The 19,988-nt window shown below is 40.4% G+C and overlaps 1 protein-coding gene across 8 annotated transcripts in view; it reads right to left on the bottom strand.

Annotated features, from left to right (window-relative positions):
- Positions 1-14,269: 14,269 nt before the first annotated feature.
- The window catches only part of ccser2a (coiled-coil serine-rich protein 2a), a 42,755-nt gene continuing 37,036 nt past the window's right edge, over positions 14,270-19,988 (bottom strand). For 6 of the 8 annotated variants that reach the window (XM_017430496.3, XM_017430488.3, XM_017430528.3 and 3 more), the window contains 3 exons: positions 18,656-18,740; positions 17,172-17,211; positions 14,270-14,563 (listed from right to left, as the gene is read on the bottom strand). In XM_017430496.3, the coding sequence (XP_017285985.1) occupies positions 14,503-14,563; positions 17,172-17,211; positions 18,656-18,740 (186 nt within the window). In that variant the 3' untranslated portion in view covers positions 14,270-14,502. The remainder of the gene's footprint in view (positions 14,564-17,171; positions 17,212-18,655; positions 18,741-19,988) is intronic. The other 2 variants (XM_017430513.3, XM_025008687.2) reach the window with 1 other exon arrangement.

The following is a 19,988-nucleotide window of genomic DNA, read 5'->3' as shown; positions in this document are numbered from 1 at the left end:
CCTTTAACAGCAGCACTGCAGCCAGATAGCTTCCTTCTTGCAGAGACGGCTATTATTTTTCGAGCAGAGCTTCCCTCAAAGTTCTGAAAATGTGCCCTGTTAGTTGGTGGAGTTCAGGTTTAACTTGCGACATCGCCATCCATCTCAGACGCACACCCACAACAGCCCCCCCAAATCATGCTGCCTGCGACTGAAAGCCAGTGGAGTTGTCAGACTTATCACTTGCTCCCATTTTGCCGTTTTCCTTTGTAATATGCCCGGAGCTGCAGGATGCCGACAAGCTCGTGAGATTTAAACCGCCGAAAGAGGCTCGAGGTATTCCGTGGCAGAAACGGCGAAGACGCAGGGGGCCACTTCAAAAACGGCCTCAGCCAATTTTACTAAGTGAAAGTTGCAATGGACTTGACCGCAGCCTATTCTTTACACGGAGCCGCGCTCAGTGACAGCATTATCAATTTCCATTTTGTGATTAAGATCAATCAGTCTAGAGGTATACTGTAATGATATTTTCTGATAAATGAGCTAGCCTTAGAGTGTAGTTTCCAACTCCGACTTTATAACTTGGTATGGACGTCAAAACGAAAAAAGATCCAGTACCAAAATATCTAGATGAGGGCATCACTAATAGATTTTAGTTGCATTTTATGTAAACAAACAAATAAATAAAGACTCCCCTTAAAAGCTCTTTTAATCTTCAAGATTAAAGTTATCTCTAAAGTTCTTTCTGTGCAGGCTCCAACAACCAATTTGTCCTCACCGTGTCTTTAGTGAAAAAGGGAAGTTTATTAAACCCAATATGCTACAAAACAAGCTTATTTTTATGTGTCCTTCATGAGGACATAAAGTACCAGACTGAAATGATTGCTGATAATCCAGATAAACTCGTCACATTGCTGTATTCACGATTTATAAAAGCCCCGTCTGACATGAGAAACAAATGACTAAAGCAGTAGCATGCCATCCATGTAATGAAAAAAGTAGCGTGCTCATGAATTAAGCCAAAACTTCTTTTTAGAGCTTTTTTAGTAAAAGCAGAGGATTTGATTTAAAAAGAAAAAACTGAGCTCCTTGGTTTTATCAAGTGCTAACATGTTCTCATGTTTGCCTTTTCTTTTAATACTGAGAGAATTAAACACAGCGAGTATCCAGACAAACATCCAGTAAAAGTATTTTTTAATCTCCAATAATTTGTTTTTTTTTTTTTTTTGGTAATAGTCACCAAGTCTTCTGTAGTGACAAATCAAAAGCGAATTACTCTCCAAATCCTCTCAGCTATCTGCAGCAGGCTGCGTTTTTTTCCTGTTGCTCTGAGAGCTCGCGTCAACTTAAGCTTCGGCTGCGTCGAGCTGGAAGCAGTAAACAGGTGGTATAAACAGCACAGCCGCTTCTATTTCTGAACACAGTTCTTTGTTTTTTTTTCAAAAAAAAACACGAGGAGCACACCAACCCCATTCACATCTGTTGTCTGCTGACAAACGGCTGCTGATCGGCCCTGGATCCCCCGTGTTACTGACGGCGCCGCAGCTTTGACGGCGGGAAACGTACGGCAACCTTTGTGGTTCAACCGCGGGCACGTTAGAACAAAGAAGGCACGACGCGTCCACGTTCGGGAGGATTTCCATAAACAAGGAGCGGATGAGGCCGATTTCTCGGCGAACACTGATGAATTCCGGTGGGAGGTAAATGTCAAACGTGACTGTGGGCGCCGAGTGTCACGAGCCGGGGTTTCAATTGCCATTTTTGATTCATATTTAGAAGATGCAAATTAGAAACGCGGAAAAGGTTAAAATGTTTTCATTCTATTACAATAACAGTTTTTCCTGACTTTATTGTTGGTGTGACTAACTTCATGGCACGGCATTAATAATTTAGGCCAATTTTGGCAGAGGAAATCTGGGAGGCTGTCGTCATTCAAATGAAACATGCTGTAGGTAAAAAGCAGGCCACGTGTACGCACAAAACTTCAGCTCTCATTCAGAAAACGAGCCACACCCCTGTAGACACGTGTTAAGACAAGCTGACGTTTTACTTCTTGCGTTTGTTTTCTCTGCCACTTTACAAAGTCAGTAGTAGATGAGTGATCTGAGGGTCATTAAAGGGGATTTGAATTAATTAGTTCACACTGAGCAGAGGAAGTACATGTAGCAGTCGACCGTACGTGCGAATTACACACAGACTCTGTTGTCCTAGAAGAGAGAAGTCAAACAGCTGTCAGGGGATTCAATTATGGTCATGTTGCTCTGGCAGACCACAGTTCACACTCAAATGTTATCCCTGCCTCCCCTCCCACCCCAGACAAACCATCTCCTCACTACACTCGGGTTAAGCAGCGTTGCCTGAAGCATTTGTGCATATTTGAAAGCATCGCCCGAGGAGGAGTACGAGGCTGGCATTTCTCCTTCAAGAGAAGCGGTGCGCCGCGGCGGCGTCACCGAGGCGCTGCCTAAAAATAAACGGCAAAAGTCAGACGCCGAAAGGGCCTCCATGCCTTTGTATGTGCTTAAGTGCTTTGTGGCAGCAGGTAAAATAAAGTGATAACAATAAAAACATTAAAAAAAGTTAAAGTAAAAAGAAACCTTCAGCCTAAACAAACTGGGACAAACGTCCGGTGTGACCAACACTTCTGCAAGGAGGTGGGAGGGAGGGATTTGTAGCAGTACAAAAAGATTTTTTTTTTTTTTTCCACCAACTAAAACATCATTTACTGTATAAAAAAATGCAATAAACTTAGAAAATGAAACATAGAATGAACTTAGCATGAAGCAAATCACTGCCTTCATTATTTGCCAAATTAGCCCCATAAATAGTAAGAAGTGGAGAGAAGTCTTGCTCATATTAATCTGTTTGCATTTTGTTTAAATGCAAAATTTAAAAATACAGTATTGTGTTGGACAGAGCTGCATTTTATGCAATATGGGGTTCAATTTAACATTTATACAGTGACTTTAGGCAGACTGTGAAAAGCATTTTGTATTACAAAAAAGCCCTAAAATCTCAGGATCTTAGTTACGGGTCATATTAATGACCTCTATAGTTGATGAAGTGGCTCATTTTACTTGCAGACTTGAGTTTTATCTTTCAACACTGACTGCAGTCAGTTTACAACCACAAGAACCTGTGATGCCTTCATCCTACAGCATCTTACATGCAATTATAAGTAGTTTCTTTTTATATCTGCCTTCTAAAGAAACAGATTTTAAACCTCACAAGAGGGATGATTGTCCTTATACATAATGACAAAGACAATGGGCTAGATCAGTGCAGTGATCATTTTAAAACGAAGATGCACGGATGTCTTGCAAAACAAGCGAGTAGCCTAACTATTCATTTAGCTGAGCACCACATTAACCCCGCTACAACACCCCGGGGATTCAGATTACATACTCAACTGTTACCATTAACAGTGTCCTGTTTACCTTTTACGCACCGCTCACCACAATCTGCATGCAACTCCAGCCTCTCGTTTTTAAAAAGTTCATCCACGGAATCGGCATTTATCAGATGTGATGCACACTGGAAACAGCACGAGCCCTCTCATATCCTTATACTGCGTTTCACCGACTCACCCAATCTTTTCAATCAAGCACATTTTAAATCCCAACTTTTTTTGGGGAGCGTTGCCGACTGGTTGTTGCAGGCTACATCCGGAAACATACGGCGCTGCACCGGGAAAGCAGCAGTTTATTATTACCTCACAGGCTGAGCAGATTACCTGGTGGACAGATTTACCTGCCAGACTGAAATACTGCATCGTTTCCCTCCCCGAAAGCAAATCATAAATGAAACACAGCTAAGTTGTGAACTTTATGTTTGATCCGTTAGGAATTACTTTACACCTTGCAGAAGAACTTGTGATTCTCAAGCCATTAATCGAACAACAATTAGGTTAAAAGGATAGGCACTTAATGGTGTTAAAGGAAGAATGTGGAACCCATAAATGAAGGCCAACTGCAAAAGGCTTACCGACTAAGAATTACTGCCATCTGATCAAATGAAGGAAATTAATATGGATGGGAGTCCCCGTCTGATCTGCGATCACATTTCCTGCAGCAACATATTTTTGTCTGGCTTTCGCTGAGCCACAGGTTGAACTGTTGGTGCGTTTTGTTTCACGTTTATTTTGCAACCTGGGGTCACCATATAATAAAACCAGGAGTGTGCCAATAAAAGAGGACTTTGTCCCCCATCGAACCGAACAATAATTTAGTGTGAAAAACCACTTCTGGGACGGTTAGAGCCACACTGGGCTATCACCAAAATCTACAAGAAAAAAAAAACAACAACAACACTGAGCTGTAGTAACTTCGTAGAAGAGAAGAAGTTTCATTTCCTGCTCACATCTCGAGAGTTGCTGAGGCGGGCAGGACTGCTTTCAGTCTTCACCTTTGTGCCCGTTGGCTCAGGTCAATGGTGGCTCTAAGATTAATCCAACTCAGGGGGGCAAACTGGGGTCCTTTAGAGCAAAAAAAAAGGGAAAGAAAAGCTGCATGGAGAATTGTAAACCTACACAAAACTATACAACTCTTCCTCTTCTCGGGAAAACTGTATCCTTTTACAGTTTTTTTCCTCAAATTTTAGTCAAGATTTGTATAGCACAGGGGCCCTCACCCTTGACTCTCAGCGTCTTGCGCGTTTTAGACGATTCCCTGCTGAAACACAGCAGAAATAAATGCAGAAGCCGATGACGTGCTGAGGTAGTAATTAATTTGCGTGCGAGCAGGAAAACACTTAAACACGTGGGTCAGCGGACCCCGAAACCAATGACAGCTGACCAAAGTTCCTCACTGTATTAAGTCGGCTATGAACTAAAACTTCAGCTAAAACATAATCAATTAAAGCCAGTGTTTTAAAAAAAACAAACAAATTAATTAAGCGTGTACAATAAAAGCCTCAATATTCCGCTCAACTAGAACCAGAGGCCAGCGAGAAGAAATGGATTTAAATTATAAATTTTAACTGATCAATGGTCTGAGCAGCTCCAACTTTCCAAAAGGTGGGCTGAAAACACACACACACAGGCAAAAACATTATCACTCGTTCACCTTTGGCAGAAGGCAATACCAAAGTCTTCCTTGCTGACTGACACCAGCAACCTTCACCGTTTCATAGCCATTTGGGAGACTTCGTGGAACAGCTGTTGTCCTTCCTCACATTTGTCTTAATAACACAAAAGGAAAGTCCTTAACAAACAGAGGAGATAATTTGAGAACCTTCATTACCTGGACTTTACTTTGTATAGGTCAGACAACCTGCTCATTATCCTGTAAAGGCGCTTTAGAGTCCCTGGGCCTAATGAAAGTCCACTACATTATTTACCACTTATAAGCTGTGCAGCAGAGAAGCATTAATGCTAAATCAACTCAGAAGCCAAAAATCACAGTTTTGAGCAGAAAGTGGCGTGCTAACTTGTTTAGATGATGAGCAAATGAACATGCGGCTCGAAACTGACAAATGCACCAAGCCATAAGCTGTAATCAGTATCTTGACGTACATAAATAACACAAGGAAGAAGAGCAAATCAAGCGCTGACATTAAACCTGATGATATGAGCAGACATATTGTTCCAGCACTGGGAACCATATTTAGTTTGTTATGAGACCGAGATTACAGCAAATGATCACATCAGTGATCTGTGTTCATAATTGTGCCAGGTTCAGATTGAGCCATTGGAAAAAAATAAATACTCAAAAAAAAAAAAAAAAAAAATGGCTTGAAACCAATTCAACCCACAGAACGCTGAGAATTACACATGGGCGAATCCAGTTTATAACAACAGCAGAAGCCAAAACATCATTAACGAGCACAACAGCAACAACACAACAGCCAGAAGCACCCCGGCTAAAAACGAGATTTATCCCAACTTACCTCCGCGAAGAGGCGCCGCCATGTTTTCATGTTTCGCTCCCAGCTGCCAAAGCCTGCTTCCAGCTCCGAGTTGCCGTCGGAGGCCACAGCTGCCACAATTAAACTCCAACTAACCTGAGTGCGGCTCAAATCTCATAATTCTTCGAAACCAAGTCTCCCGATGATACGTGCTGGCAGGCGCCAGCACGTATCACCCCCCCCCCCCCCAAAAAAAAAACGAGTGTTTGGGAAACAAACGAAACGAAATGAAAGCAGGTCAACACAGTTAAGACAAAACTTCGGGCCAATTGAGCCCGAGTCCGCTTTCCGCCCTCCTGATTGGTTGGCCAATTAACTTGTTTACTGGATGTTTTACAATGAGCGGACCTTTGTTGCCGCGCCACATTTGATGCGTTTCTGTACCCAAACAAATAAATAAATAAATAAATAAAAAGGTAATTAATAACATAAATGGGGGCTTCATAGTAAAGTCACTAAGGGACAGCTGGGGCTGGCAGGCTCTGTAACAGGGGCTCCTCTCAGTTTCTGCAGCTGCTCCATATTGAAATTGACTACTTTTTTTTTTTTAAGTAAGAATGGGAATGAATTTAGGAAATGATTAACCAGACTTTTTTTGTCAGGAACACTGTAGTCCTCAGTTAAGTTTAAACTCACAGTTTAAACTTTAGCCTTTGGCCTCAGGCGGTAACATTTTTGCCCATTTGTCTGTGGTGTTAGCAAAATAACTCATGGACCACTGGATGGATTTTAATGAAACTCTCAAAAGGCGATCACTGGATGTACATTTAACATCTATGACGCACTCACGTTCGGCGTCAACTCTGTTCAAGATGGCCAGGCGACCTTGTCAAACACATAAGTGGCTCTGACACCGTCAGTTTGTGTTTTTTATGTTTTCAATCTGTTCCACAACGAGCTTGATCTGTCATCGTTGCTGTTTGCATCTTCTCTGATTATTTTACTGCAACCTGTGATGTCTGTCAGTAGCAAACGATAGATGGAAAAAAAAAACATGTAAGTACTATATGTTACTGTGAAAATGGAATGAAAATGAGTAAATAAAAGGCAGTCTAGACCCATCTTTTTTATGTATTTAACTGCCACCTACATAACCCACTCAAAGCACTTTAGTGTGAGTTGTGGCTGACAATTTTTCTGCCTTTCCTTATTGATTTAAAGTATTTTACTTTTTTACTGTCATTTTTTCCCCCCTACACTGTTAAGGCATTTATTTCAAGACAACACTTTCACCTTGAGTGATTAGTCGTGCTTTTCAGCTTTTGATGTCCTTTTCTTTAAAAGTTGCACTTTTAAATAATGAAAAATAATGAAAGAAATTAAAGAAAGAAGCCTAAAGCCTAGGATTCCTTAAAGGAATGCTTATTGTTTTAAACTAATTTCACCATATGATGAGAAATGATGGAGTTCTAGTCACTTTGGTCAAACCTTGTCGATGACACGATGCATGGTCTCATGACTCTCAGCGACCATCACAACAAACTTTAGCTCAAGACCTGTAAAACGGACTGAGTCAGAGCCATTTTTGCTTTGGCTAACTGTGGCAGCCATCTTGAATTAGGGGGACCTCACAAGATAATCGGTTGTCGATGTGCATCCGCCTATTACCGTCAGAGAGGCTTATTAACATTCCTCCAGGGCTTCAGGAGATATTTTGCTAACATGACAGACAAACTAACACGCACATGCACAGACACAAACATTATCTCCCTTTTGCTTTTGGTGGCAGGCAATAAATATAACCTTTTTTTTTCTTATCAGCAGTTTTAGGCCACTATAATATTGACTGCTGTAGCTAAAACAAGTAGTCTTACAGAATAGGACAGAAAAGTATTTTTTAAAACTTATTATTCTTTAAAGTAATAACTGAACTACCGAGCTCCCACAGCACAGACAAGTCCTGCACGTGTGAATTTGGGGGGGGTTAGCTGGGTAATTTGCTGACATGGGAGGCTTCGAGTTTGAATATCTGTCTCGACACGACAAAAAGGTTTGACGGAACAGCTCGATCGAACAGACGCAGCATGTAAATGTGTCCAAAAATACCAAGCGGCGTATGTTTTTGAGTCGTTTTGTATTTTACCACATATGGTCCCCCCCCCCCAGAGAGCATGTCAGCTTTCATAAAATTACCCTCCTGAACCGCAGCTCTCTGAGTGACAACCCGCCGCACTTTTATTACAAAAGAGGAAGCCTTCAACATATTGGACAGGCTTCACCGTCTCTTCAACGGGAACCCGTTTGCACTCAGATCTCCTACTTTTTCCCAGTTAATGACAGTGTCACTCTGCTCCTTAAAGTTGGCAGATTGTTACCCACCCATCATCTTTGAGGGAAGTACTTTATTATGAAATGGACTGTATGCAAGGTGTAAAGAGGCTGCCTGGTTTGGAATGAATGGAGATGAGTCATGCTACTTAGTTTAATTTGACCTGTCAATGATAGGGAAGAGAGAAGGAAAAAAGAAAAAACCATATTCAGGCTTTTACTTTCCTCGCTTCACCTCCTGCCTCATTTTAATATGGGTCCATATTTATCACCCGCTGCTGTAGGTGATGTGGGGACAGTGTTGCTGCTTGTGATTGACAGTTAGCACAATATCTCATGAACCTGTGGACAGTTTTTAATGAAACGCTCCCAAGATCTCACAAAATCAAGCCTGTACTTAACTTCTGTAGGGGGTATGCATCTCTTCAAGGACTGCTAAGCCATTATTTGGAGTTAGGGGTCTGGAAATGTCTCGCTGGGAAGCAGAATGACTCATTTTAAAGTTTTACTGACATTCCCGTTGCCTGTTTTTTTAATTTAAAGAACAAAAAAGACATCAAAAACTTACTCAAACCACATTATTCAATCAAATTTTATTTCCATTGAAAAGACAGACCATTAAAAAAACACAAAGAAATGTAAGAATGAGTTTTTTTCTATAATTTTGAACTAAAATAATCAACTTTGTTTTTTGGGTTTTTTTAAGAACCAATGTGCATTCACCTGTGGCTTCCTGCTCAAAAAAACCCCAACATTTCTACATCATTGTGCCTTAAACTTACAGTTGTTGTTGTTGTTGTTTTAATCACACATGAGCAGCCTAAATCAAAACGACCTTTAAAAGAATCAGAAGACAGAACTGAAATTAACCAAAACAACCTTGTCGGATATATATTTTTATATTTCCATCTCATGAATGAGAATAAAAAATAAAAAAAAGACCAAAACAAAAATAGCTATTGTAAATTTAAATGAATGCTGAATGGCTTCTAAATCCAGTTTATTGTTCATTCAGCATGAATGAGCATTGTCATTTAAAGTGCTTCAGCTTAGATTCTTTTAAAGCTTTATTTGCCTGTTTAAATTTGCATAAAAGGTTGCTAAAAATAAAGTTCCCTCATTTTTTCTGGTTTTTTTTTTTTTTTTGCCTCTCACAGTATTGCAGTGTAGCGGAGAGAGTGCTTATAGCAGCTGATATACCAGATTATGTCCAGCGACCTTGCATATTATGCAAAGAAATATGAAGAGCTACAGAATGATGCTTTATCTGCTAACGCTGCAAACTTCTGGTTGGCGATTCAGCTATGTGGAATATGGCAAGTGGAACATTTGTGTCATGAATTCAAAACTGCTATGAAATTACATTTCTGCCACATCTATTGCTGCAGATACATGAAGCCAAAAGCCAAGAAAATCTGTAGAAGTGCAGAAATAGAGGCACAGTTTCAGTTTCGAGCTTTGCGTTCTACTTTAAAAATGCCGCCAGGAGGTTTGAAACTTGTGTTTATTTTCCTTTTGTTTCTGGGCAGTAAAAAAATAGCATCATTTTTACATTATAAATAGTTTAAGCAGCAATCTGGAGATCATAGCAGGAACAGAACAAAAATGTTCTATAACCATGTTTGTAAAGTTAATTTTGTTTCCATTCAAATGTCTTTTTTTGTTGTTGTTTTTTGCACTGGAAGCAACGCTGATGTGAGACGGTTAAATGATCCAAAACACTGGACTTTAAAACCAAAACAATACGGCGAAAGCTTAAAAAAAAGCAGAGAAACTGCTCCTTTTCTTGAAATGATTTGTCATTTGATCCATTAATACTGATTCAAGCATATAACTACAACTTCCCAGTAAAAGCAGTAGCTTGAAACTGTTAATATGCAACAATTTCCTTCATATTTTAAGCATTTGCGCCACTGTATGTTCAAAAGATTAGTGTTTTTTTCCAGTTTATGAGTAATATCTCATAGTTGCATTAAAAGGAAATTGCCAAAACTCATGCATTCCTGTGCCATAAAGGGCACTAATGACATAAACCTTTTCCTCAGTAGCAAATTTATTTTGTGGTCCAATCATAAAATTAAGCAAGAGCTTCTACTGCAAAAGAATTAATCAAATTTGAAGCAGAGTTTTCCACCAGTTTCTTTTTTTTTCTTTCTGGTTTTGTTGAAACTCAGCTAGCGAGACTGATTGGCCTGACTGCTGAATTTGGAGATGGGGGGAAACAGAATGGCCCTGGCCTGTTTCCTCTGGCACGGGTTTGCCTTTGGCCTGGGTATGCACGTCTCTCTGTTACACAAACTCGTTCTTCAACAAGGCAAACATTGGCAGCCAGAGGTGTCTGGAGACGCACACACACACACACACAAATGCACATGACGGGCAACACTGATTTCCTTTTTGGCATCACCGAGCAGCGAGTGACCCAGCTGAGGGGGATCCGGCTACGTTCTGGAGCAGCAACGCAGACTTTGCATTCCATTTTCCTGCCCTCCCTTTTGCTCGCCCTTCACGACGGACAAACAACAGCTTATCTTGATCACTGCCTCTTTCACTGTTTCATCACTTGTCTTTCTGCTCTCTCCCTTCCCCGCTCCATTTTGCCGTTTCACGCTGTGCATCCCTTTCACTCTCCCTCTGCATCTTCCTGTCTCCGTTTCCGTTTTCATTAGAAGAAATGTGTTTCTCTTGGCTTCAGAGAGCAGCGTCGACTGCTTGGCTGGTTTGGCACAATGTTGAGCCATCCAACAGGTAAACATGCTTTATCAGCCGTGCGGATTCCTGCTCTCAGACTCACACCCATTTCAAGGGTAATCTAGAAACGCACATCTTTTTTTTTTTATCCCCCAGCTGCAGCAGGCAGATGGATCTGTGTGCGCTCAGAGAGTTTGTTCTGTAAGAGCTAACAAAACAACACAAATATACTTCTATGCACTTCTTACAGAAATTCTAAATGCATGCGTACATGTGACAGTTACTTGAACTGATGTGTGCGATTCCTTCCGAGTTTCATGTCTTTTTGAGTTTTGGCAAAGTTCACGTTACATGTGCGTCTCCACAGCTCGCCAAGGAACACATCCTATCTGGGTTTGAGCGTGTGCGCGTGCCTGTCTGTCTCGCTTCGTCTGTGTAGGGTGCATTATTGGACGCAGTAGACCGGACACTGCCAGAGGCGTACACCAAGTGGTCACGCGGCGTGACAGCACAGAGAGCAGAGTCGCTGTCAGAAGGCCTTTTTAACACACTGGTGCTCTCCGTTCGGGGACATTTCGGGAGCGTTTGACTGCAAAGGGACCCCCGCAAAGGAGCGATAAATACAGTTCTTCAAAGCTCCCGCAGAGACGCCACAAAACCCACCTGAAAATATGTCGCTAATACCTCTGATCGACCTAAATAGACACGCAAGAAAGGAAGAGGAGGAGTGACACCCCGAACACACACTTACATAATTACCAAGACAGCAGCTTCACATGTTTAATGAATCCCTGTTAGCTGCTTTCATGTGCGGACAATTTGAGATAAGGTCTGTTCAAGGAAGTCAGTGACTGTCGTAAAGAATGTTCTACACAAGTGATTTAATTGGCTCACATTTTTCCTTAAAGCTAATTGTCACTTTTCTTGATCCTGTCATGATGTCCTGAGAAAAGCAGAGTTTTCAGCGGTTCAGTTTAGGTCTGCAGACATTCGGACCAATTATTCGATCAATGCCTGAAATAATAATTAAAAAGAAAACAGTTTGTTTTAGTGCTTCTAGCTCTAAAGTCCCCAGGAAACGACTACGAGAGCGGCGCTTGCTTATACATATTCACACGATTCCTGTAAAAATAGAAGCAGGGATTGAGATATTTTCAAAAATCTGAGTTTGCTCTTATTGGTAATCTCCATAGCCTGTTCAGGGACCACCCACTGTGCTACAAATTTAAAAAAGTATTCATTTCAAATGCAAAATTAGCAAACATTCCACAAGAGCAGGATGAGTCATTTTGTCAGTTTCTTAGAAAATGGCTAACTAAAATAGGATTATAAGTACCTGTAAAAGCACTTTCTAGTCATTTTTGAACCAGGTGCTGGTGTTTATGTGGCATGCAGTGGAATAAAGATTATATATTTAAAAAAAAACTACATATAAATATTTTCAAATAAATACAACTGAAATAAATAAATATAAATATTGTCAGATTTCATTTCCTGTGGACTATAAATTCAACTGTTTGCTTCAGCCATCAAACACCCCATTTAACTATCGTTTGGGCTTTCCAAAGAAGAAATAGAAACTTAATTCAGTTACATGTTCGGAATCCATATTCGTGTGTGTTTCTACAAGAAAATTGGTAAAAATCTCAGTTCCGTGTTGTCCTAATATGCAGCATTATCTTATTAGGATGTCAAATGGGCGTTCTCAAATACTCAAATAGGATTTTTAGTACAAAAGGAACCGGCGAATCGTGTTATTTTATATTTCGAGACACACTGGGACCTGCAATTGCATTATCAACAGGTTCCGTGTTGTTTTTGCCCTGTAGTGTGGACTTTATGACTCGGATATTAAAAAAGCTTTCTCATATGTTGACTCCTCTCTCATCATACTTCCTTTTAGTCTTCACTGCTTTTTCATCTAGAAATGTATAAAGCAAACCAAAATAATAGACTTACACTGCTCCTTCAGAGTGTCTCATATGTACCTGTATATGAATTTTTATTGTACCTATGAGCACAGCACAATGGAGCTCCTTATGCTGCTTTGCTGGGGAATTTCTCACTTGCGCGCAGTTTCTCCTGATTACAGTTTTACCACCTGAAAGTATTATTTTCTGTGAGTTTATAGCTCCATAACTGGAGCGCTTCAACAGAAGGTCTGTGACCCCTTTTGCTAATATGTGCAGGGTTTGTAGGTTCACTAGAAATATAAGCACAATGCAGTGAACTAAACAAGAAGGATGTGTGCAACTACAGTGGAAGCTGTTTTGCTTCTTCTTTTTTTTTTTTTCTCCTCTCCTCAAAGCCCTTTTTCACACATACACACACGTCTGCGCATGCACATATTTTCTTTCCGGAAGTGACAAGCTTCACAGCGCTCTGACGAATTTGCTTTTTTGGCCTCCTGCCGCCTTTTCACTTTCTCTTTTCTTCCCCTCTTTCTTTTTGTTTTTACTCCGCTTCTTGTTTTTGCTTCCATTTCCCCTCTGGCCTTCTTAAGCACAGCACTTCACCTTAAAACCAAAATGCACCTGCGTGTCAAAGGGCACAGCTGTCTAAGGACAAGCAATCTTAGAATTTAAAATGTGACATTAGCCAGTGGGGTATTGCAAAGAAAAACAAAAAAAGCTGACTTCCCGGCAAAGAGTAACACTTTTTTTTTTTTTTCCCCTCCCATATGTAGCATTCATGTACATGTGCAAAACAACTAAGCTGAACTTTTTCTTTGTAACACCTCATTAACCTGAAAACTGTCATATATTACTTGGAACTGTTGTGAGAATATTTCCGCAACGTTGTGATCAATTACTAAATGTGTTATGTGTACAAGCTTTGGCAGCCAATTTAGAAACAGTACTGTACAGCAGTCAAAACTGATGGCACCGACAAACAAGTCTCTGAATGGTCCAGATTCCTTAATGAGCTCAGAATTCGTGGTTTGACACTGGAAAAAAAAGCAAACAAGTCCACCAATACTAAGGCTAGAAGAAAAGGGGGGATGAATGCCAGTGACAGAGTGACACCAGTTTTACGTTTGGGGGGTGGATTCAGCCTCCTTTGGGAATCTTTGGTTTAGGGAGGCATGAAAGACTCAAAGGAATCAGGAACTTGGCTGAAGCAGGATCTCTGAGTGCCATCCAAGAAGTCAGAGCTGTCGTAGCATTAATCTCTGCCGAGCTCTGATGTTCTGAGTGGCTAACCGTTTAGAAGGCCTCTAGATGGAGGCGGCAGCTGCTTGGTCTGGTTAGCACCCTGACTTCAGAGATGCTAAGCGACCAGTGCCCCCCCACCTGGTTTGGAGACAGGGACGGGCATGCACTTGCGAAGGCGAGAGGACTGCAGCATGCCAGGGCAAGTCAACCAAGCCGATCTCGAAGCGAACGATTTCTGCAGTGCCACAGCAGGGGCTCTCCACCCATGCTGTGCTGCAGACTGAGATGCTGACGCCGGACCATCCGTGCCAGTTATCCCCCGTGGAGCGCAAGAACAGAGGCAGCGCAGATTGGTCCTGAGAAGATGACTCAGCTTGTCAAATCCGGCTGCCACGGACACCTCTACCTCAGGAGCTTCAAGGAGGGCGGCGATCATCTGTGCAAGTTGCTTTCTGTGATCCAGTCCTTGTGAGCTCACTGTGGCCCTCGGTGGGGGGAGTTTTTATTAGTCTTTCCTGGTGGGGGTGCTCGCTGAGACAGGGGCTGAAAGGCTGTAGTATTTGAAGCTGCGAGAAAAAAAAGCAGAAAAAAATGTCAGTGAAGCAAAAATGAAATCAGCAAACTGATTGTTTACAAAGGTAGTGTGTCTGATCCCCCCCCCGCGCTGTCGAATATTTGGCTGCTGAGAATGAAATTTCAAATCAAAAAGCAAACAAAAATTTTGCTTTTTCCACTTGTTTTTTTTTTTTTTTTTTCCCTTATGTTTGTTTTTGCTCTTTATTAACACAGCGTGAATCTTTTGACTGTCTCAGAACTATTCTCAATGTGGGACATGTAGTGACACAGAGGAGGCTCAAAAAAAAAAAGAAAAAACAAGCAGAGAATAAGACTGAAATGTTATGGCCTGGAAACGGCTGTTTTTGGTGCAGTAAACATATTCAGATGTTGAATTACCTTAATCATTGTGTTGTCTTTCACTAATGGGCATATGGCAGGAAAATCCCAATCAGCTGTGTGATTGGGATTGTTTTTCTGTACAACGTAAACATTTACTGTGTCAAAGAAGTTTAAGGCTGTTAATATTTGATTTGTTGAATAAAAGCTAATTATCTATTGAAAATAATTTTTTTGACTTCACTATTTTCTGCTTTCTTAATTAAAATACCTTTAAAGACACATCGATTTTTGCTATTATTCTATATGGCTGCTCAGCTTCTAAAAGTTGTGCTTTTACAAGAGAATACATAACAAAATAGGCTGACTTTACCCTTTTTTATAACAACTATACCTGATCACTTTTCCAGATAAGAAGCACATCAAATCCACACCGAAAAGCAAAGACGCTCGAGTCAGAAAAGTCGGCATTCATTCCCTATGTGTGTGATTATCACGGCAAGTAAACAAGTTCATGTTTTAAGCAGCATATGACTCAGAACATCAGTGAAGAGGCTGCACGGTGTTTCTAATATTAGCTGCTTAGTTTGAGACAGATCTGTAGCCCTTTTTTTTTTTGACGGTTGTCAGGAGATTTTACCTCGGGATATCAGAGAACTGCTCTTTAGGGGTCTCTGTGCCTTGGCAGGACCTTCAGCATTCAACCCACCTGAAATCATCTGCAGCCACTAATGAGCCTGAACTCAGTTTTGGCACAAACATACTTTCTGAGTGGGAAGTAAAAGGATCTCGGAGGATGTGGATATATAGCTGTACCGGTCAGGCCAGGATGCTGGGTCTGTTTCTGGTCATTTGTACACTATGTATATGCCTCTGTGTGTGTGTGTGTGTGCGTGTGTGCAGTTGTCCGGCACCACAGCTCCATCTCCTGGTCCCCTGCCACACTGCGTTCATTAAGCCTGTCTACCTCAAAGCCATGCTTTGTTGTTGCATGTATATTTTGTTGTTTTGTATTTAAAGTTTGCAGTTCAAACACTCCCATGAATAAATGCTTGAGGTACATCTCAAAATAACACACATTCTGCCACTCAACCCTGAGCATGTTATCAGTTAGTTTGTCCCTTCCCATTCCTTTCCTGTCATGATTCGCCGTAAGAAAAGTGGCACACACTTGACCATAATCAAAATGGTGCATAAAGTTACTGTTTTTATCTTTTGTCACATTTTGTTTTCTCTTGTAGACTAAAACGTTTGAAATACAAGGTTTGTATGACTTTTACGGTTAGCTGGAGTGACTCAAGTAAAATGCAGCCCGAAATGTCAATTAATGCCAGTAATGTGACACCTTTAATTGCGAGGTTTGCCGTGAGCACACACCGTACGACGTATTTTTACCTCTCCTGCCTGGGAGAAGCCAGTTTTGTGATAGCGACATGACATGACTAAAGGGTTGCAGCCAGTAATTATTTGCATCTACAGCTGTCTGCTTAAGATACTAATAATTTGCAGCAATCATTCTGAGCTCTTTACTGCGCTGTCACTGAGTAAATGCCTCAGCTGCTAATGATAGCTATCGCGCTAACAGAAATTTTGTCCAATGTGCCAATTTGTGGCACCTGGAAGATGTCATGGCCCGCCGTGATCAATCTCGTCTCCCGCTTCCATCACCACGAGAAACGGCTGATGATTAGAAAACAACATGCGAGAAAATGAATATATGGATTGAAGGCTTGTGAGCCATTTGTGAGGACATATGATTGTAGCACATATGAAGGAAGATGAGACTGTCGATGAAGGGCATAGCATCAAGACTAGATGGAACTCAGCATGTCATTTATGACGGTTGAATACGTCTGACTGATTTGTTCAAATTGGATCATGCTTCCTTTACTAAGGCTTTAGATAGAAAAGAAAGAAGAAAAAAAAAGCATCCACATCCATTAGCAAGGGGTCATTATTAAATGTCATTCTCTTTGAAAGTTGCAAAGCATTCAAAGCATGCAGTTCACACAGTCTTAATGCAATGGGATACGATAATAAAACATGAAAATAGTAGTTTTATGAAAGATGAGATAAAATATATTACAAACAAAACTAAATAAAGCCCCAAACTTTCATCCACTGAGAACAGAGCAGACCAACGTCCCAAAGAAAAGTACACAAAGTCAAAACTGAAAACCACACTCAGTTCATGCAAATGAACGCAGAAGGGCATGCTGCCGTCGGGCCACATGTCCGCCACACCACAGTTCAGTGAGCAGCAGAAAAGGGCTACCGTACCACGCTCTGTCAGAGAAGTACTGCACTAGATGCTCCGCTCCTTGCCAAAGATGTTACGCATTAAGGAGGCAAAGGTAGAGGAGAGAGCGTGAGGGAGATTTCAATAGATTTCGTTCAGAGGCAGAGCTTAAACAACAGGAAGAGTGAGTGAAATTAGCTGGAGGTGAGAAACAAGCCAGCAAAGGGAGGTGTACAAACAAACGAAACCAACATTCATTCAGCCAGATGCGCTTCTAACCTAAATTTTAAACAGAGCTCATTCAAAAAAAGGTCACACATTCATTTAAGAAACAAGCCATTTAAATGTCAAATATAATCATAACAAACTCCACTCATTTTATTGTTGACTGTATTCTTGTTTTTTTTTTTTAAGAAATCTCTTGTTGACGAGAGCTCATGTTTGGTTTGCTTACATGCAGAACTCACAAAAGGTACTAATGCATTTATCTAATGAAAGACAAAATGTTGCTTTTACTATTAAATGTAAATATACTGACCAGTCTTTAGTGTGTTTCAGTGTACTTTCTTCTTTCCTGCAATCCATTCTTTTCCAGTATCAGAACGTTTCTCTGATCTTTTTTGTTTGTTTGTTTTAAATCATATTTAGCTTTAATCTTAGGCTTATACCAATATGAACCTAAAGTCTAGGTTGTATTTATGTATTTAAACAATAGTCACAAACACAAGAGAACTTGATATTAAAATAACTTGAAATGCACTAAAAAATGCACTTTCTTTCTTTTTTTTATTTCCATTGATCCAAAGTGAGATAAATTAAAAAGAACACGGCGTGGGTTCTTCTTTCTTTGTGTCTTTCTTTATTTTGTGCTCTTCACTGTCACATATAGGCCTTTTCTGAATCTGTTCACTCATCGTCATTGTTCCTTACCTGCCTCGTCTACTGTCCAAATTATCCACACATCATAACAGCTTTGTGGTGAAACTCAATAAGGTTGGGGTTGTTGGGACTAAACTGACACGGCCTCTGCAGTCCTGTCTTTTATTTAATAATGCCACGCTGTTTTACACTACAAATGTCACTTCCCAAAAGCAAACAGCATGTTTTGTACATACTTTTTGTTAAAAGACTAAACCTACATTGGATGATGGGATTCTAGTATACATTTCCCAAGTACTATAACTTGAAACAGTCCCTGCTGTGAAATACAATAAATGCACTACTCCTAAATTAATATCTAGAGGCCATAAAAAGCCATTACAACGAGAAGCACAGAGAGGAATCATAAGAAAACAACAAAGTCAAACAATTTGTGAATGAACACAACTGATAAATGTAAAGGAGAGCTGTGCGTGTACGGAATGATGGGATAAATCTAATAAAAAGAAAAAGAAATGAGAAAATTTACACAGAGATTATTTCAGAATATTAGAATATTTCACCTGGACATATGGGACGTGTTGCGTTATAAAAAATAAAAAAAAAAACGAGAAGAAGAGGCTGCATAAGATGTTGAGTGACTCACTGTGTCTGCGCTGGGGCACGCCGGTACGGGTCGAACCCTGGTGCTGCGCCTGCCAAGGGGACGGGAAGGGGGTGGGCAGCGCGCCCTACGCAGAGCAAAGACACAAAGGACAAAAGGTGTGACATACCCGAACGCAAACAATGAGAATCGAGAATCGTAGGAACAACACCAAGGCATGACGGCATGGAGACATGAAGACATCCAGAACGACCCACACAATTAGCACAGCGCACACAAACACAGACGGAACAATGAGATGCAAACAGCGGGTCAGTATGCTGCGATAAAAGAAAGACGAAATAAAATTAGTTTATTTTTAGGGATTTATATTACCATTGAGGAGATTTTTAGTTTTGTTTGAAAAACTAAAAAAAAAACATGATTATAGCACACCTAACGGGATAATCCACAAAGGTCTTTAAACACCTAATGCAAGATGAATTAATCAAGGTGGAAGTAGTCTAGAAATGGGCTAAAGTTGCCAAAAAGTTGTTCTGTAGCAGCCCAACTCTGCCTTCATTATCTGAAGACTTTACTGACGTGCACGCCATACTATCTACTGCAGATCTGTCCCTGAAGTTCAGGTGAGAACAGAAGGCTTAGAAAAGAGTTCAGTTTAAAAGATACTGGGGAAGAAAAAATAAAATAAAATATATATATATATATATATATATTTATTCTTTTAATCTTTGTTGTTGCCTTCACATCAGTGGTATTTGATAGGATTCTGAAAAAGCAAATAAAAAAACAGCGTTTTCTCTAAAAGTCTTGCTTTCTCTCTTTTAGATCAAGCTGGGTCTTTACAGCAACAAAAATAAAATAAAAAGTAAGTTTAAAGTTTAAAAATGGAGCAAAAATGAAGCATCTCAGACAAAAAATACAGGAGATGCTTTTTCTCATCATAAATTATGCCCATATTTTCCAAAAGAAAATTTGGAACTAATAAATAAGCCCTATATGTGTTTTTGTGTGTGTGTGTAAAGTCAAATGATGGAGACAGCTGATGTCTGATAGGAGTCCCTTCTTGTTGCCTTGTAATAATAATGCAGTTACGACTGCTGAAGGCTTCTGTTTCAGATTTTCTCTGCATATTTTATCCTATTTTTGCATCACATTTGACTTATGTCGCTAAGTTGTACCTTTTTTTTTTTTTTTTTTTTTTTGCTCCTGGTGGAAGGCGGACGTGTTTCTTTTCTCTCTGTCTCCTGGTGCCCATATTTTCCAAAAATTTAAGGAATATGGATCTGATCAGCTGGTTTCTCAACGCAATTGATACAATTTCCTCGACTGGGTAAAGGAGAGTCCAGTCCCGGGATATGTCTCGCTGGATATA

This window comes from Kryptolebias marmoratus, linkage group LG22, assembly GCF_001649575.2.
Source record: "Kryptolebias marmoratus isolate JLee-2015 linkage group LG22, ASM164957v2, whole genome shotgun sequence".
NCBI lineage: Eukaryota > Metazoa > Chordata > Actinopteri > Cyprinodontiformes > Rivulidae > Kryptolebias > Kryptolebias marmoratus.
This window is presented reverse-complemented; position numbering and strand designations above follow the sequence as displayed.